Source organism: Oncorhynchus gorbuscha, linkage group LG10, assembly GCF_021184085.1.
Source record: "Oncorhynchus gorbuscha isolate QuinsamMale2020 ecotype Even-year linkage group LG10, OgorEven_v1.0, whole genome shotgun sequence".
Lineage (NCBI taxonomy): Eukaryota > Metazoa > Chordata > Actinopteri > Salmoniformes > Salmonidae > Oncorhynchus > Oncorhynchus gorbuscha.
In genome coordinates, this window is record NC_060182.1 from 92,365,308 (window position 1) to 92,379,101 (window position 13,794).

Here is a 13,794-nt window from a genome sequence, read left to right on the forward strand (position 1 = left end):
CAGGTCCACTGATGTCAGGAATTTGACGACATATTCAATCTAAGTATTTACTTTACAAAACGTTTGACTCCCATCACTTTGGCTGATTGTTTTCTCATTCCTCCCAGGAAAATCACGAGGCCTACTAAAGTTGTTCAGACCAATCCACTGCTCGTAACCTGCAGTATATCAATCAGCATTGTGCCAGGTTCCTATCTTAGTAGGTTACATTTTTGTTAACTGTATACTATATATATTTTTTATATACCATAAATATATCAACTGGAATTCATTTTGGTCAAACAATGTGTCAAATCGTGTGGGGCTGTGAATAGGGATACGTTATTGTGCTTCATCAGCCAGTAAGCGTCAGTAGGACACACGGAAAAGACCCCCTATGTCCCACCATCTGAAATGATGGCGTAGGGTACAATGTCCTGCTGATGAATGTGGGCTAGGCAACAGTACATTCCACACAATATCACATTTTCATTGATACACCGCTAACTGATTTAAAGTCAAACATGAAAAAAAAGGTGTTTAGGCTACTGTTAGATTTGACGAATGACATTTTAAGAAATGTAAATGTTGTACTTACAGTGTTGAAAGGGGCAGCAATGGCTTACAGCATGCTGCACCAACACTTTTTATTACAGCAAAATAATTAATTCATACCAATGTATGTAATTGATTGGAACACACAGAGCTGTTCGTGCTCAATGCATTGATTTATTGACAGCTTTATTTTACTGGTATATTTTAATGACTCTTTTGCATCTCAAAATTACACAAAAGTCACAATCACAACGGCGTAGAAAATACAATAAAAACAACACAATCATGAAGAGCAACCACATTCGTCAGTAAAAAGGTCTGAGAGAGACACGGAGAGAAAGAGGTAGAGGTGGTGACGGCCTTCTCCCTCTCCTGCCCGGGAGAGAGAGAGAGAGAGACGGAGAGAAAGAGGTAGAGGTGGTGACTGCCTTCTCCCTCTCCTGCCCGGGAGAGAGACCGAGAGAAAGAGGTAGAGGTGGTGACTGCCTTCTCCCTCTCCTGCCCGGGAGAGAGAGAGACCGAGAGAAAGAGGTAGAGGTGGTGACTGCCTTCTCCCCCTCCTGCCCGGGAGAGAGAGAGATGGAGAGAAAGAGGTAGAGGTGGTGACTGCCTTCTCCCCCTCCTGCCCGGGAGAGAGAGAGACGGAGAGAAAGAGGTAGAGGTGGTGACTGCCTTCTCCCCTCCTGCCCGGGAGAGAGAGAGACGGAGAGAAAGAGGTAGAGGTGGTGACTGCCTTCTCCCCCTCCTGCCCGGGAGAGAGAGAGACGGAGAGAAAGAGGTAGAGGTGGTGACTGCCTTCTCCCCCTCCTGCCCGGGAGAGAGAGAGACGGAGAGAAAGAGGTAGACGTGGTGTATGATTTCGGATAGCATAGCAGTCGTCATCTGAGCTCTCAGCAATAGGATTTCTACCTTCATTTGAGTTCTCATATTCATCAGATTCATCAAACAATAACCCTCAGTTTAATTAAATGTTTTTGCAATTAATAACTTAGTTCATGGATACATTTGATCATAAACATGGTCTGATGTGTTTGTGCATTTTCTTTCACAAATCAGTTTTACTGCTTGATTAATAATGTGTTTGTTGGGGTTTACCTGTCAAACAGTAGCGGTAGTGTTTCCTCTGTTTCCCGCTGAGGTAAAGCCCCTCAGTCTTCTTCTGGAGATGCCACGTCTGCCCTATCCTGACTATCCTGAAGTGTGTCTGTCAAACATTGTGCAAGATACTCCACTGATATCAATGCAATTATGAAGTTGTGAGACAGAGAAACATTCCCTTTTCTACCTGTTAGATTCTGGCTTGAAATAGACTTATTCCTGTCATCATATTAGAACGTATTGATTACATGAATAAGAAATGTATATGTTAGGGGTCAATGAAAAGTGAATAGGAACTTTGTGCATGGAAAGTTACTGAGTGAGACAAAGGGAGGTGCAGAAATGTCACATTCTGTTCAAACATGTTTTTGCTGAATATTCATATTTCTAAGGAAGGAGGCAAAGGGGAGCAGTTTGGTTTGAGTTCCTGATAAGGCAGGCACGTTGCTGGGAACTAGGACAATGAGGGATGTGTAACTCAACTCCAGATAAGGTCAACAGTTGAAGAGAGAAGACACTGCTGGGAGGGGGGCCATAGGGGCCCACCCTGAACCATCTGACTACAGTCCTATCCCATATCAAATCAAATCAAATGTATTTATATAGCCCTTCTTACATCAGCTGATATATCAAAGTGCTCTACAGAAACCCAGCCTAAAACCCAAACCAGCAAGCAATGTAGGTGTAGAAGCATGGTGGCTAGGAAAAACCCCCTAGAAAGGCCAAAAACTAGGAAGAAACCTAGAGAGGAACCAGGCTATGACGGGTGGCCAGTCCTCTTCTGGCTGTGCCGGGTGGAGATTATAACAGAACATGGCCAAGATGTTAAAAAGTTCATAAATGACCAGCATGGTCGAATAATAATAAGACAGAACAGTTGAAACTGGAGCAGCAGCACGGCCAGGTGGACTGGGGACAGCAAGGAGTCATCATGTCAGGTAGTCCTGGGGCATGGTCCTAGGGCTCAGGTCCTCGAGAGAGAGAGAGAGAGAGAGAAAGAAAGAGAGAAGGAGAGAATTAGAGAACGCACACTTAGATTCACACAGGACACCGAATAGGACAGGAGAGGTACTCCAGATATAACAAACTGACCCTAGCCCCCCGACACATAAACTACTGCAGCATAAATACTGGAGGCTGAGACAGGAGGGGTCAGGAGACACTTAAGCAACCAATTGTTATATTACTTTGATTTAAAGAACCATATGCCCTTGTCTGTAAATGTGTATGCGTATGTGTATCATTTGTAGGGTATCCATCAACGAAATGTTAACTTTTATTTTCAATTTTTACGATTCATAAACCGTTTTTATTTATCATACACTATTTAGCAACCATTATGAGAATGTTCTACATATGAAAATGCTATAAGTCATTCTTTGTTTCTTTTTAGACATCTTTATTTAGGTTTCATAACATTTATGACAACATGGCTCTAGAAGTAATACTGAACGACAGTTACAACAGTAGCATTGAACCCCCCTCCCCAACTTGAGTAGCTTTTCCTCATTCCTTAATGTGGCAGTCACTGGTTTCTATAACGCCTCGTCATTACATCTCTGTTGGCTATCGACATTCTGCTTATGACGCTTAATAACACAATACCGAACAACAAGTATCAGTGCTATGACCGCCACTGCAATGAAAATCCATACCCAAAGAAACCCCCCCGCTGTTGCTGATGATACATTACTTGTAAAGTTAACACCTGGCGCTAAAAAGTCGCTGTGGACAGGCGTTGTTAAGGGAACACTTTCATTTCCGACTGTTTTGACACATTTAACGAGATTTTGAAGGGAAAATCCTGCACTGCACGAACAAACAAAACTTCCAACCGTGTTAACACAACTTTGATCACAATATCCATTGTCGCATTCGTCAATATCTTGGCAATAATCGTCACTCTTTATGAAGCCACTAGGACAATCACATTGTGTCCCAGCGCTGTGTCTGTCGCATATTACTGGACATTTGGCCAAAAAACAGTGCATTTTACAAAAGTGCGGATTTTCGCTACTTGGAATATATCCTTCTTTACACGAGCATGTGTAGCCCCCTGGTACCTCTGTGCATATATGTTCGCAAGGAGCCATAGCGCATCCTTCACCATCCTTCAAAAACTCCTGAGCCTCCATTTGCGGTGTTTGGCACATGCTTTCATGAACATTCTGACACAAAAATCCGTCGACTTTTTCCCGACAAGGTCGTTCTGTCCACTTTCGATCGGTAGAAACGGACACACACCGTGGAGCGCAGACATTTACGTTGTCTTTCCAGTTGCTGAATTCTGTGATTTGAAATCCAGTTGCCCACTGATATCCTCTCAATTTCGATTCGATGTTGCTACATCGGTCAGCTGGTAGGCGCAAACCGATCCAGAAGTCTCCCGTTAAGCCTACAAGCAAATCTCCAATAATTTCGTCTGATGCTGCAGATCGAACTGTCAATAACTCTCCTTCCATCTTTTGGCATTTTTCCCCCGACGTCTGGAAATCGACAGCACCCAGTGTTACAGCGTTGCAAATGTTCCTATTGCACAGGCATGTAGTCGAGTCAATGCTTTCCCCTCCTACCGTTAACATGAACGCAGTTATAATAATTATGGTTATCAAACCAAGAAAAAGATTCGTTTTCATTGCCATGATCGCAGTGAACATCACAGGAGGATTCGTGGAGGGCAAAATCAATTTAGTTATACTGAGTAAACCATGAAAGGAGAAACCCTAGAGGTAAAAGTTTAGAGGAAGGAAGGAAATGGAAACTGCCAGAAATGTTTCTAAAGTTAGTGACGTGTAAGCCTGTCACCTTCATGGCATAGATATCCGATTTTACATGTGGCCTTTTCCCACTGTTTCCCACAGCTACAAGTGAAAACTTTAACCACGGTGGTCAGTTTTACGCAGTTTTGGCACACAAGATGTTTTCGTTTATTTGAATTCATATTTAAACATGAATGTTTTAATCATTCGTTGATACGCCTTAATTCATTGCAATTCGTCAGAGTAAAACAATTGTATAATATTATGAAAATATAACAGATTTTTGCAATTAAATGAACGTGTGTGTGCGCGCGTGCGTGTGTGCGTGCGCGTGCGTGCGTGTGTGCGCGCGTGTGTGTGTGCGCGCGCGCGTGCGTACGCTCCGATACAATGTGTCTTTGTGAGTCCTTGGCATGCCGTCAGAAATGTCTGGATATTAGTGAAAGGAGTGTAAATTGAAGGGAACAAATGAAATGTTTTTCGTTTGTAGGTGCTTTAAAATATTTTGTTTTACTAGGTCAGCCATATTAGTATGGCGCCCCTGGAGCAAATTAAAACGTACGGCATTTAAGTATATTAGAGCTTTTAAATTCCTTTTGTAATCAATAAGATGTCTTCTGTGAACTTGAAGCATAAAAAATGCTGGGTTGTTTGGATGACGCATTTGATGGGTTGCAAGCATTGGGTCACTTAGGTTGTTTTCTTGGAAAAGAGCAAGGTTGAGTTGTTTTTAATGTTTAGGTTACTGAGACATGACCTGTAGAGTGGGGTTCATTCTCCCTCCTCCACGTTAGGCTGCGTTTCATTAATTGAGTTATTTCGGTTTGACCGTGGGGAGGCACTAATAATGTCTGCAGTTTTTGGTTTGACTATTTGTTTCAAGTGTATTAGTATGTAAATACATCTCTTTGTAAAAATGCATCATCTCTCCCGTGTCTTATTGGACTAGTAGTTGTTCTGAAATGTTTATTGCTTGCCTACACTTTACTCCCTCCTCTATGTTTACAGTTTTTTCCAACTGCTTACACACAACATCTTTTCATGTCACACGATTTTTGAAAACCTCAAACTCAAAGTGCAAAACTACACACCAAATATCCAAAACCATAAGCTATTTCTCAGCCTTTGACTCAGTTGTCAATTGCATAAAACACATTTTTTTCAAAACACTACACACAATTCTCTACCTAAAACACAAAAATCTAACAGGAAGTGACTTGTATTCCTTTTCCAAACAAAACCACTCAAAATGCTACACTTATTCACCAGGTCACACACACACTTATCACATGTGCAAACACTAAATTCTTAACTGATCTCTAACCAATCACTGCTTTACTGTAGTATAGGCCTATAAATAGGTCAAAGGTCAGATTACCTGTTTTGAACAATGTATGCCAACAATGGACAGAGAGCAAGAGGAGTAGGAGGGAGAGAAAGAGGAAGAAGAGGACGAGGGCAAAGAAGAGCTTAGAGTGACTGCCCCGTACCAATTCCTGGACTGCCCCCCCCCCCCCCCCCTTGGCCCCACACACACAATTGTGTTCTTTACTGTATTCTAAAGAATATACTTTTGGTTTACATATGTTTGCGGTTTTGTTGTATGCTACTGTATACAACAGTAATGTTAGGCCTAATAAATATTTACTGTTTCTACATTGCATTGGTGTTTACAGTGTACTTGTTACCCCTCTCAGAAGATGACTTTCACTGTAGAACATTGTATTGAAATGTAGATATAAGCCTATGAAAGACCACAGAGCTTTAGATTTAGAACAACAGTGTTTACATGGTATATCCAAAAGTGTACTATTATGTTTGCCATTTGATGCAAATGCTTCATTCTGACATATTATTATTATTATTATTATTATGTGTTTATGGCATTTTGAATTGCCGTGTTACATTTTGAAGGAGATGTGAGGCATGTTGCATTATGTGGGTGCAGTTTTGGGAATTGTGTGTAGAGTTTTGAAAAAAAAGGAGACCGTTTTGAAAACGTGTGTAAGCAGTTGGAAAAAAACTGTAATACAACACACATACATTCATTATTCATTTCGGATGCCTATCCTGATGTGAATGTTGTTCTATAGAAAGTATTTGACTCTGAAGTGTGCCACAGAAAGCACTTGACTCTAGCTATAAAATTAAGGAAGAAGGGGGGGAAGGGGGAAAGGTCGCAAGCTCGACTCCCCGAGCTGACAAGGTAAAAATCTGTCATTCTGCCCCAGAACAAGGCAGTTAACCCGCTGTTCCTGGGATCGTGATTGGAAATAAGAATTTGCTCTTCACTGACTTGCCTAAAGGTTGAATAAAAATAATATATACATATATGCAAGTACACTACACATTAACTCACCAATGGGATTAAACACTACTTAAGGATCTGTTAGCAGAATAAAAATATATTTTATTTAGAAAAGGTAAACAAATGTGTTTGTGGTACAGAACGTTTTGTTGTTGTTGCAGTTTTACAGATAATTTCCTGCAATTCAACACATTTCACCATGGTAGCGGGGAGACATTTCTGCAGGTTTAAAAGGCGATTTCCTGCAATTCTACACAGAGAGAGTAACAAAATCAATGGGGCCGCCTCGAGGTCAGGGTCCCTGGGCACGTGCCCTACATGCTATTGGTAATTCAGATCTGATTATTACAAGTTTAGATAGCTGGCTAGACTAACTAAAATAAATGATCGGTCTAAACAATTATAACTGACATGGGCTAATTGAGTGACCGTCAGTGAATGACATGGGCTAATTGAGTGACCGTCTGTGAATGACATGGGCTAATTGAGTGACCGTCAGTGAATGACATCGGCTAGTGAATGACATGGGCTAATTGAGTGACCGTCAGTGAATGACATGGGCTAATTGAGTGACCGTCAGTGAATGACATCGGCTAGTGAATGACATGGGCTAATTGAGTGACCGTCAGTGAATGACATGGGCTAATTGAGTGACCGTCAGTGAATGACATGGGCTAATTGAGTGACCGTCAGTGAATGACATGGGCTAGTGAATGACATGGGCTAATTGAGTGACCGTCAGTGAATGACATGGGCTAGTGAATGACATGGGCTAATTGAGTGACCGTCAGTGAATTACATGGGCTATAACAAGAGGAAAACTGCTGATGCACAACCAAGTTTCGAAATTGCACCCTGTGTTTTCTACTATTCCAACTCAACAGTGAGTTGAGACCCTGGCTGAGGTCTGTAAACCACGCACAACGTGACTGGACTAACGACGTGCACACAGCAATGGACTGTATAGGAAGGAGTATAGCAAAAATATAAATAATGATTACCGTGCAATACAGGTAAGAAATGACCCACTGCTGGGTCAAAATACACGAATAACAAGAACTCGGGAAAATAGTAAAAATCAACCCAACATTTTTTTCGAGAGTATGACGATGAAATAACATTGTTAAACCGTTATAAATAAAACATACTTAAAATTGGATATGTGCTTTGATGAAGTACAGGTAATGATCTGACACGCTGTAAAAAAAATAAAAACATTTTTGTATTCAGATTCTTCAACGATTTTGAAAATATATTTTAGTAGGTAATGCAATGTCTGAATATTATTTAGATTTGTTATCGTTTAACATTTCAAGAGTTCACACAATTTCAAGCTGTGCTTTCAAGTGACCCGTCAAATGTTTCCAACCGAGTCTCTATACCGGAAGCTACCCAACAATAACTGTCAGCAGTGGCGATTTTCTGCCTCGCTTCTTTTTTTGAATGACTGCATCGAAATATGACAATAACAGAGGTTACTGCAATGAGAATAAGTAGTGGAACAACAGAAGCAATGACGCAAATAAACAGCCAAGAGCTAAATAAATGGTCATTATGCGTTGGCCCGCTCATTCCAATGGTTTTGCTGGACGGACTATGCTGCGTAATGTCATGCGTAATGTCGTACGTAATATCGTGCGTAATAGTGTCTTGAGGTGGTCCGTGGGTGAACTGAGTCTCTTTTTTAAATTCAACCGGCGATATGGTTATAGTGTCCATGGTCTCGTCGTGTTGGGCAGTGTCTCTATGATCACTTGATGTCTCCGCAGTGGAGACAACAGTCACGTCTCGAATGCAGGTCATTCCATTAGGGTGTAACCGGAAGTTCTGATGGCAGGAACACCTGAAACTACCAATGGTATTAGTGCATTTGTCCTCGCATCGATTACTGAAGCATTCGTCTATATCTATACAAGTATGACCGTCCTCAGACACAGTGAACCCCGCGATGCAATGGCAGGAGAAGGATCCTTCAGAGTTAAGACATATTTGGGGACATCTAGTTTCAGTGCACTCGTCTATATCGTGGCATTTGCCCTCATCCATTGTGTAGCCTCCCTTGCACCTGCATGTGTAACTACCTTGGGTATTGATGCAATGATGACCATCGCAGGCATTCATGTGGCATTCATCTACATCAATACAACCAAATTGGTCTTTATCCAATTGGAAGCCGCTTGGGCATACGCACGAGAAGCCCCTCGGTCCTGTTACACATTGGTGCTGACATGGAGAACTGTGACAATATTCCTTTAGGCCACATGATACTCTGTCCTGTCCTAACACATAACCGTCCTTGCATTCACAACGGACACCACCAGCGTCACTATCAACGCACAAATGATCACATCCACCGTTTTTATATCCACAGTTCTGTTTATCTGAGCCGCAAAACGGACCAGGGATAGTCCAACCATAGACACCATCCGTGAATTTACAAATAGAAAAGTGATCAGTGTCATTGCATCTTATCTCAGCATATGTTCCAAATGGGAATGCAGTCATGTTATTATCCCCATTTAATGGATTTGCTGAGAATGGGAGCATGTAATTCACTTGCTCTCCTCCTGCCAACAACAAAGGTTTACACATTCCCTTGAAATAGAATTTGCACGAATAAAAAGCCTCGTCTTTGCAAGATCCATCCGTCCATTTCAATTCATTGCGACTCCATAAAGAATAATGTACCAACACGCAACGCTCCTCTGTGCAGGTGCTGCGAGGTTCCTTCTCCCAGTTCGAATATTGGGAATATTCCCCTCCAGATATCCACTTAAAACCGTTGAGACTCATGTCCCTTATAATGCAATCGCCTTTACGCAATTTCAAACCGATCCAAAATTTGAAGTCCAAATAGCGATGTCTTTCTTCGATCTGCAAAAGTGTTGACTGAAGTTCTGCTATCTCGCTTTTGTCTTTAGTTGTTACCAAGTAACCTCCGTCACCATGGCATTTCAACCGAGCGTCTTCAAAGCTGACTCCCTCCATGTGAAAAGAGAAACAGGCATTGGATGTACACACAGGTGCTTCTCCGTCGGTGTCTGCTCCAGTTGCTCCCCACATAGAGAGTTGCAGTAAAAGTAACAACAGCATCATTCCCACATAATCCAATAAACCATCAGCAATCATTGATTTAATTGATTAAAGGCTACATTTACGCCTTATTGGCAAATGGATGATAAAACATTAGGCTCCTTATTCCCTGCAAGTGGTGCGACTTGAATTGTACATTCAAGCTCCTGCCAACAACAAAGGTTTACACATTCCCTTGAAATAGAATGTGCACGAGTAAAAAGCCTCGTCTTTGTATGTGTATATAAACATTAGACCTAAAAAAAATATTGCAGCAGATTTTTGTCTTCTGCTGAACAAAGTTCCATTGTGGAAACCAAAAACAATAGCAGCAGCCTCATTGTTTTGACTTGTTTTCCCGATGGCTACGTGTTTAGTAAACGTGACAGACTGCTTGTTTGGCCTACACCACTTTTAGCCGATGTTGAATTGCAAACGCAAAACATAGCATTTAATGATTTCGCAATCTATTAAATCAATTCCCACATGAAAGTAACAATTTGTACGTAACAACTGTTTATAGCCTATCATATGTCTTTAATTTATTTCGAAAGCTGTTGATTTCATTATTTATTTAGTTATGTTGACTAACTTAAAAGGCTACATTTACGTTTATAGAAATAAGCCTTCATTAAAATTTCCAAGTAGACAGACAAAAAACGGGAACATAGAATGAATTCAATCATTTGTTTCCATGTGTTGCAGAGAACAGGGCCTTTTCCTGACAGCCTTATTTTAATTAATTTAAAAGCTCTGCTGAAATGAGAGCCCGGAAAAAAATGACAATAGTTAACTAGATGGCAACTTTACAAGTACAGTTGTGGGGCTTGGAAGTTAATTAACAAGTTTTATGGTAAACACTTTCCTGGACACCCAGCATCATAACACATGATGACATGGTCATAACCAAAATGTGTCATAACCTGTCATAATTTTTTGTCATATTACTGTTATGACCGTTATATTTACTCCTTCATTTCAAACGTGTTTTTTCCCTGTCAAGAAGTGTCCTTCCATTTGAACGTTTTTTTCCCTTTGTTTCCATTTGTAATTCATTCTTTACAGTCATGTTTCTTTCATCATCATATTTTAAGTAACTTGCAGAAAATACACTCTATGACACAGTCATGAAGCATTATGACCATCCTGTGTCACTTTACTTGGATAAAGATAATACACTCTATGACACTGTCATGAAGCATTATGACCATCCTGTGTCACTTTACTTGGATAAAGATAATACACTCTATGACACTGTGTGAAGCATGACCAGCATTATGACCATCACTGTGTGACCACTTTACTTGGATAAAGATAATACACTCTATGACACTGTCATGAAGCATTATGACTATCCTGTGTCACTTTACTTGGATAAAGATAATACACTCTATGACACTGTCATGAAGCATTATGACCATCCTGTGTCACTTTTCTTGGATAAAGATAATACACTCTATGACACTGTCATGAAGCATTATGACCATCCTGTGTCACTTTTCTTGGATAAAGATAATACACTCTATGACACTGTCATGAAGCATTATGACTATCCTGTGTCACTTTACTTGGATAAAGATAATACACTCTATGACACTGTCATGAAGCATTATGACTATCCTGTGTCACTTTTCTTGGATAAAGATAATACACTCTATGACTGTGAATAATTATTATGACATCATCAACAAATAAGCCAAAAATCATCAGTCTAAAAAAGGGTGTCTTGTCCTGCTCCTGAAATCTGCTTCTGCATTCAACCCAGTATTCAGCAACAGAGCATTGGGGTGTGTGTGCATGTCTGACATCAATTTGTGCACAATAACAATAATAATTTAACATGGTCAATTTCAGAAACGGTTATATAACATAAACATACCGTTCACTTGTAGGTTACGGTGTAATGGAATGTTTTGCCTAGGTTGTAGTTGTAGTCGGTTGTTGTGTGGTTCAGTAGTTGTGGTCAGTAGTTGTCGTCAGTAGCGGCCATCAGTAGTTGTGTGGTTGTGGTCAGTAGTTGTCGTCAGTAGTGGCCATCAGTAGCTGTGTGGTTGTGGTCAGTAGTTGTGTGGTTCAGTAGTTGTGGTCAGTAGTTGTGGTCAGTAGTTGTGGTCAGTAGTTGTCGTCAGTAGCGGCCATCAGTAGTTGTGTGGTTGTGGTCAGTAGTTGTGTGGTTCAGTAGTTGTGGTCAGTAGTTGTCGTCAGTAACGGCCATCAGTAGTTGTGTGGTTGTGGTCAGTAGTTGTGGTCAGTAGTTGTCGTCAGTAGCGGCCATCAGTAGTTGTGTGGTTGTGGTCAGTATTTGTGTGGTTCAGTAGTCGTGTGCCCTCCAGTTAGTATGATACTGTATGTATTCGGTATCTTGTATATTTTATGTTATTGTTATGTGTCTATGGTCTATGGCTATGGGTTAGTGTTAAGATCAAGGTTAGGTTAAAGGGTTAAGGTTAGGGTTAGGGTTAGGGTTAGCTAACATGCTAATTATTTACAAAGTAGCTAAAAAGTAGTAAGTATTTGAAAAGTTTCTAAAATGCAGAAGTTGTCCTTGATAAGATTTGAACACCCAACATTTGGGTTGCTAGACATGCACGTTATATGTTTTTGCCTTAATTGTGTAACCAACATTTCATACTATTTTCAGAGTCCCGGATTTACATTTACTATGTTACGTCTAGTCTATGAGACCAGGCTGTTTACACAGGCCCGATTGCTTCTGCCAAATAGGCCCTGCCTGAAACCTGCTCTCTTTCTGTCACTTAATCACTCCCGCATACTCCCATTTTCTTCTGAGCTGTCTTGTATTATTCACGACCGTAATCTAGCCTGGGCTAAAGCAAGGAAATCATGTTCTGATGCTGATTGGCTTATTTTTAGGCAGTTACGAAACATGTGTTCTTTTCTTCTCAGGAAGGCAAAGTCTGAATATTTTATGTCTGTTACCACTGATAACCTGAATGACCCTAGAAAGTTTTGGAAGGCTATTAAGTCTATGTCTGGTAACAGTAATGTTAACGAATTAAAGTCATGTGTTTTGAAGGACTCTGTTGCTATATATGGCAAAACTGAAATGCTGAATTGTTTCAATGAGTACTTTGTATCATCTGGTAGGCTGTTTGAACCCTGTGTGGGTGAACCAGTGAGAGCTGGTCAAACTTTTAACTTTTTGCCATTCTCAGTGCAGGTGGTACATAAAGCCCTGAAATCCTTAGATCAGAGAAAGCCTGCAGGTCCTGATCATTCTCAGTGCAGGTGGTACATAAAGCCCTGAAATCCTTAGATCAGAGAAAGCCTGCAGGTCCTGATCATTCTCAGTGCAGGTGGTACATAAAGCCCTGAAATTCTTAGATCAGAGAAAGCCTGCAGGTCCTGATCATTCTCAGTGCAGGTGGTACATAAAGCCCTGAAATCCTTAGATCAGAGAAAACCTGCAGGTCCTGATCATTCTCAGTGCAGGAGGTACATAAAGCCCTGAAATCCTTAGATCAGAGAAAACCTGCAGTTCCTGATCATTCTCAGTGCAGGTGGTACATAAAGCCCTGAAATCCTTAGATCAGAGAAAGCCTGCAGGTCCTGATCATTCTCAGTGCAGGTGGTACATAAAGCCCTGAAATCCTTAGATCAGAGAAAACCTGCAGGTCCTGATCATTCTCAGTGCAGGAGGTACATAAAGCCCTGAAATCCTTAGATCCGAGAAAGCCTGCAGGTCCTGATCATTCTCAGTGCAGGAGGTACATAAAGCCCTGAAATCCTTAGATCAGAGAAAACCTGCAGGTCCTGATCATTCTCAGTGCAGGTGGTACATAAAGCCCTGAAATCCTTAGATCAGAGAAAGCCTGCAGGTCCTGATCTTTTGGATCCCTGCTTTGTAAATCTGGCAGCTGATTTCATAGCTGAACCACTTACATCTCTGTTCAATCTAACCCTGGCATGGAATGACATTCCAAAGATCTGGAAATCAGCATTTGTCCTACCATCTTTAAAAGGGGGAGATCCAACTCTTTTATGTAATTATAGGCCAATCTC

General features: G+C 41.0%; 2 protein-coding genes across 2 annotated transcripts; both read right to left on the reverse strand.

Moving 5' to 3' along the window:
• Positions 1–2,709: 2,709 nt before the first annotated feature.
• LOC124045355 (thrombomodulin) lies at positions 2,710–4,394 on the reverse strand. The gene has a single exon (XM_046364654.1). The coding sequence runs from the start codon at positions 4,287–4,289 to the stop codon at positions 3,168–3,170; it is 1,122 nt and encodes a 373-aa protein (XP_046220610.1). The 5' UTR covers positions 4,290–4,394; the 3' UTR covers positions 2,710–3,167.
• A 3,775-nt stretch (positions 4,395–8,169) lies between these two features.
• Positions 8,170–10,096, reverse strand: LOC124045356 (complement component C1q receptor-like). Its single transcript, XM_046364656.1, is given in 2 exon segments — positions 8,170–8,385; positions 8,388–10,096. Coding segments are annotated over 2 exon segments (1,518 nt in total). The 5' UTR covers positions 9,829–10,096; the 3' UTR covers positions 8,170–8,308.
• Between the last annotated feature and the right edge of the window lie 3,698 nt (positions 10,097–13,794).

Bases quoted from the DNA above. Each gene is read 5' to 3' on its own strand.
- LOC124045355 (XM_046364654.1), bottom strand. From the start codon at position 4,289: ATGTTCACTGCGATCATGGCAATGAAAACGAATCTTTTTCTTGGTTTG.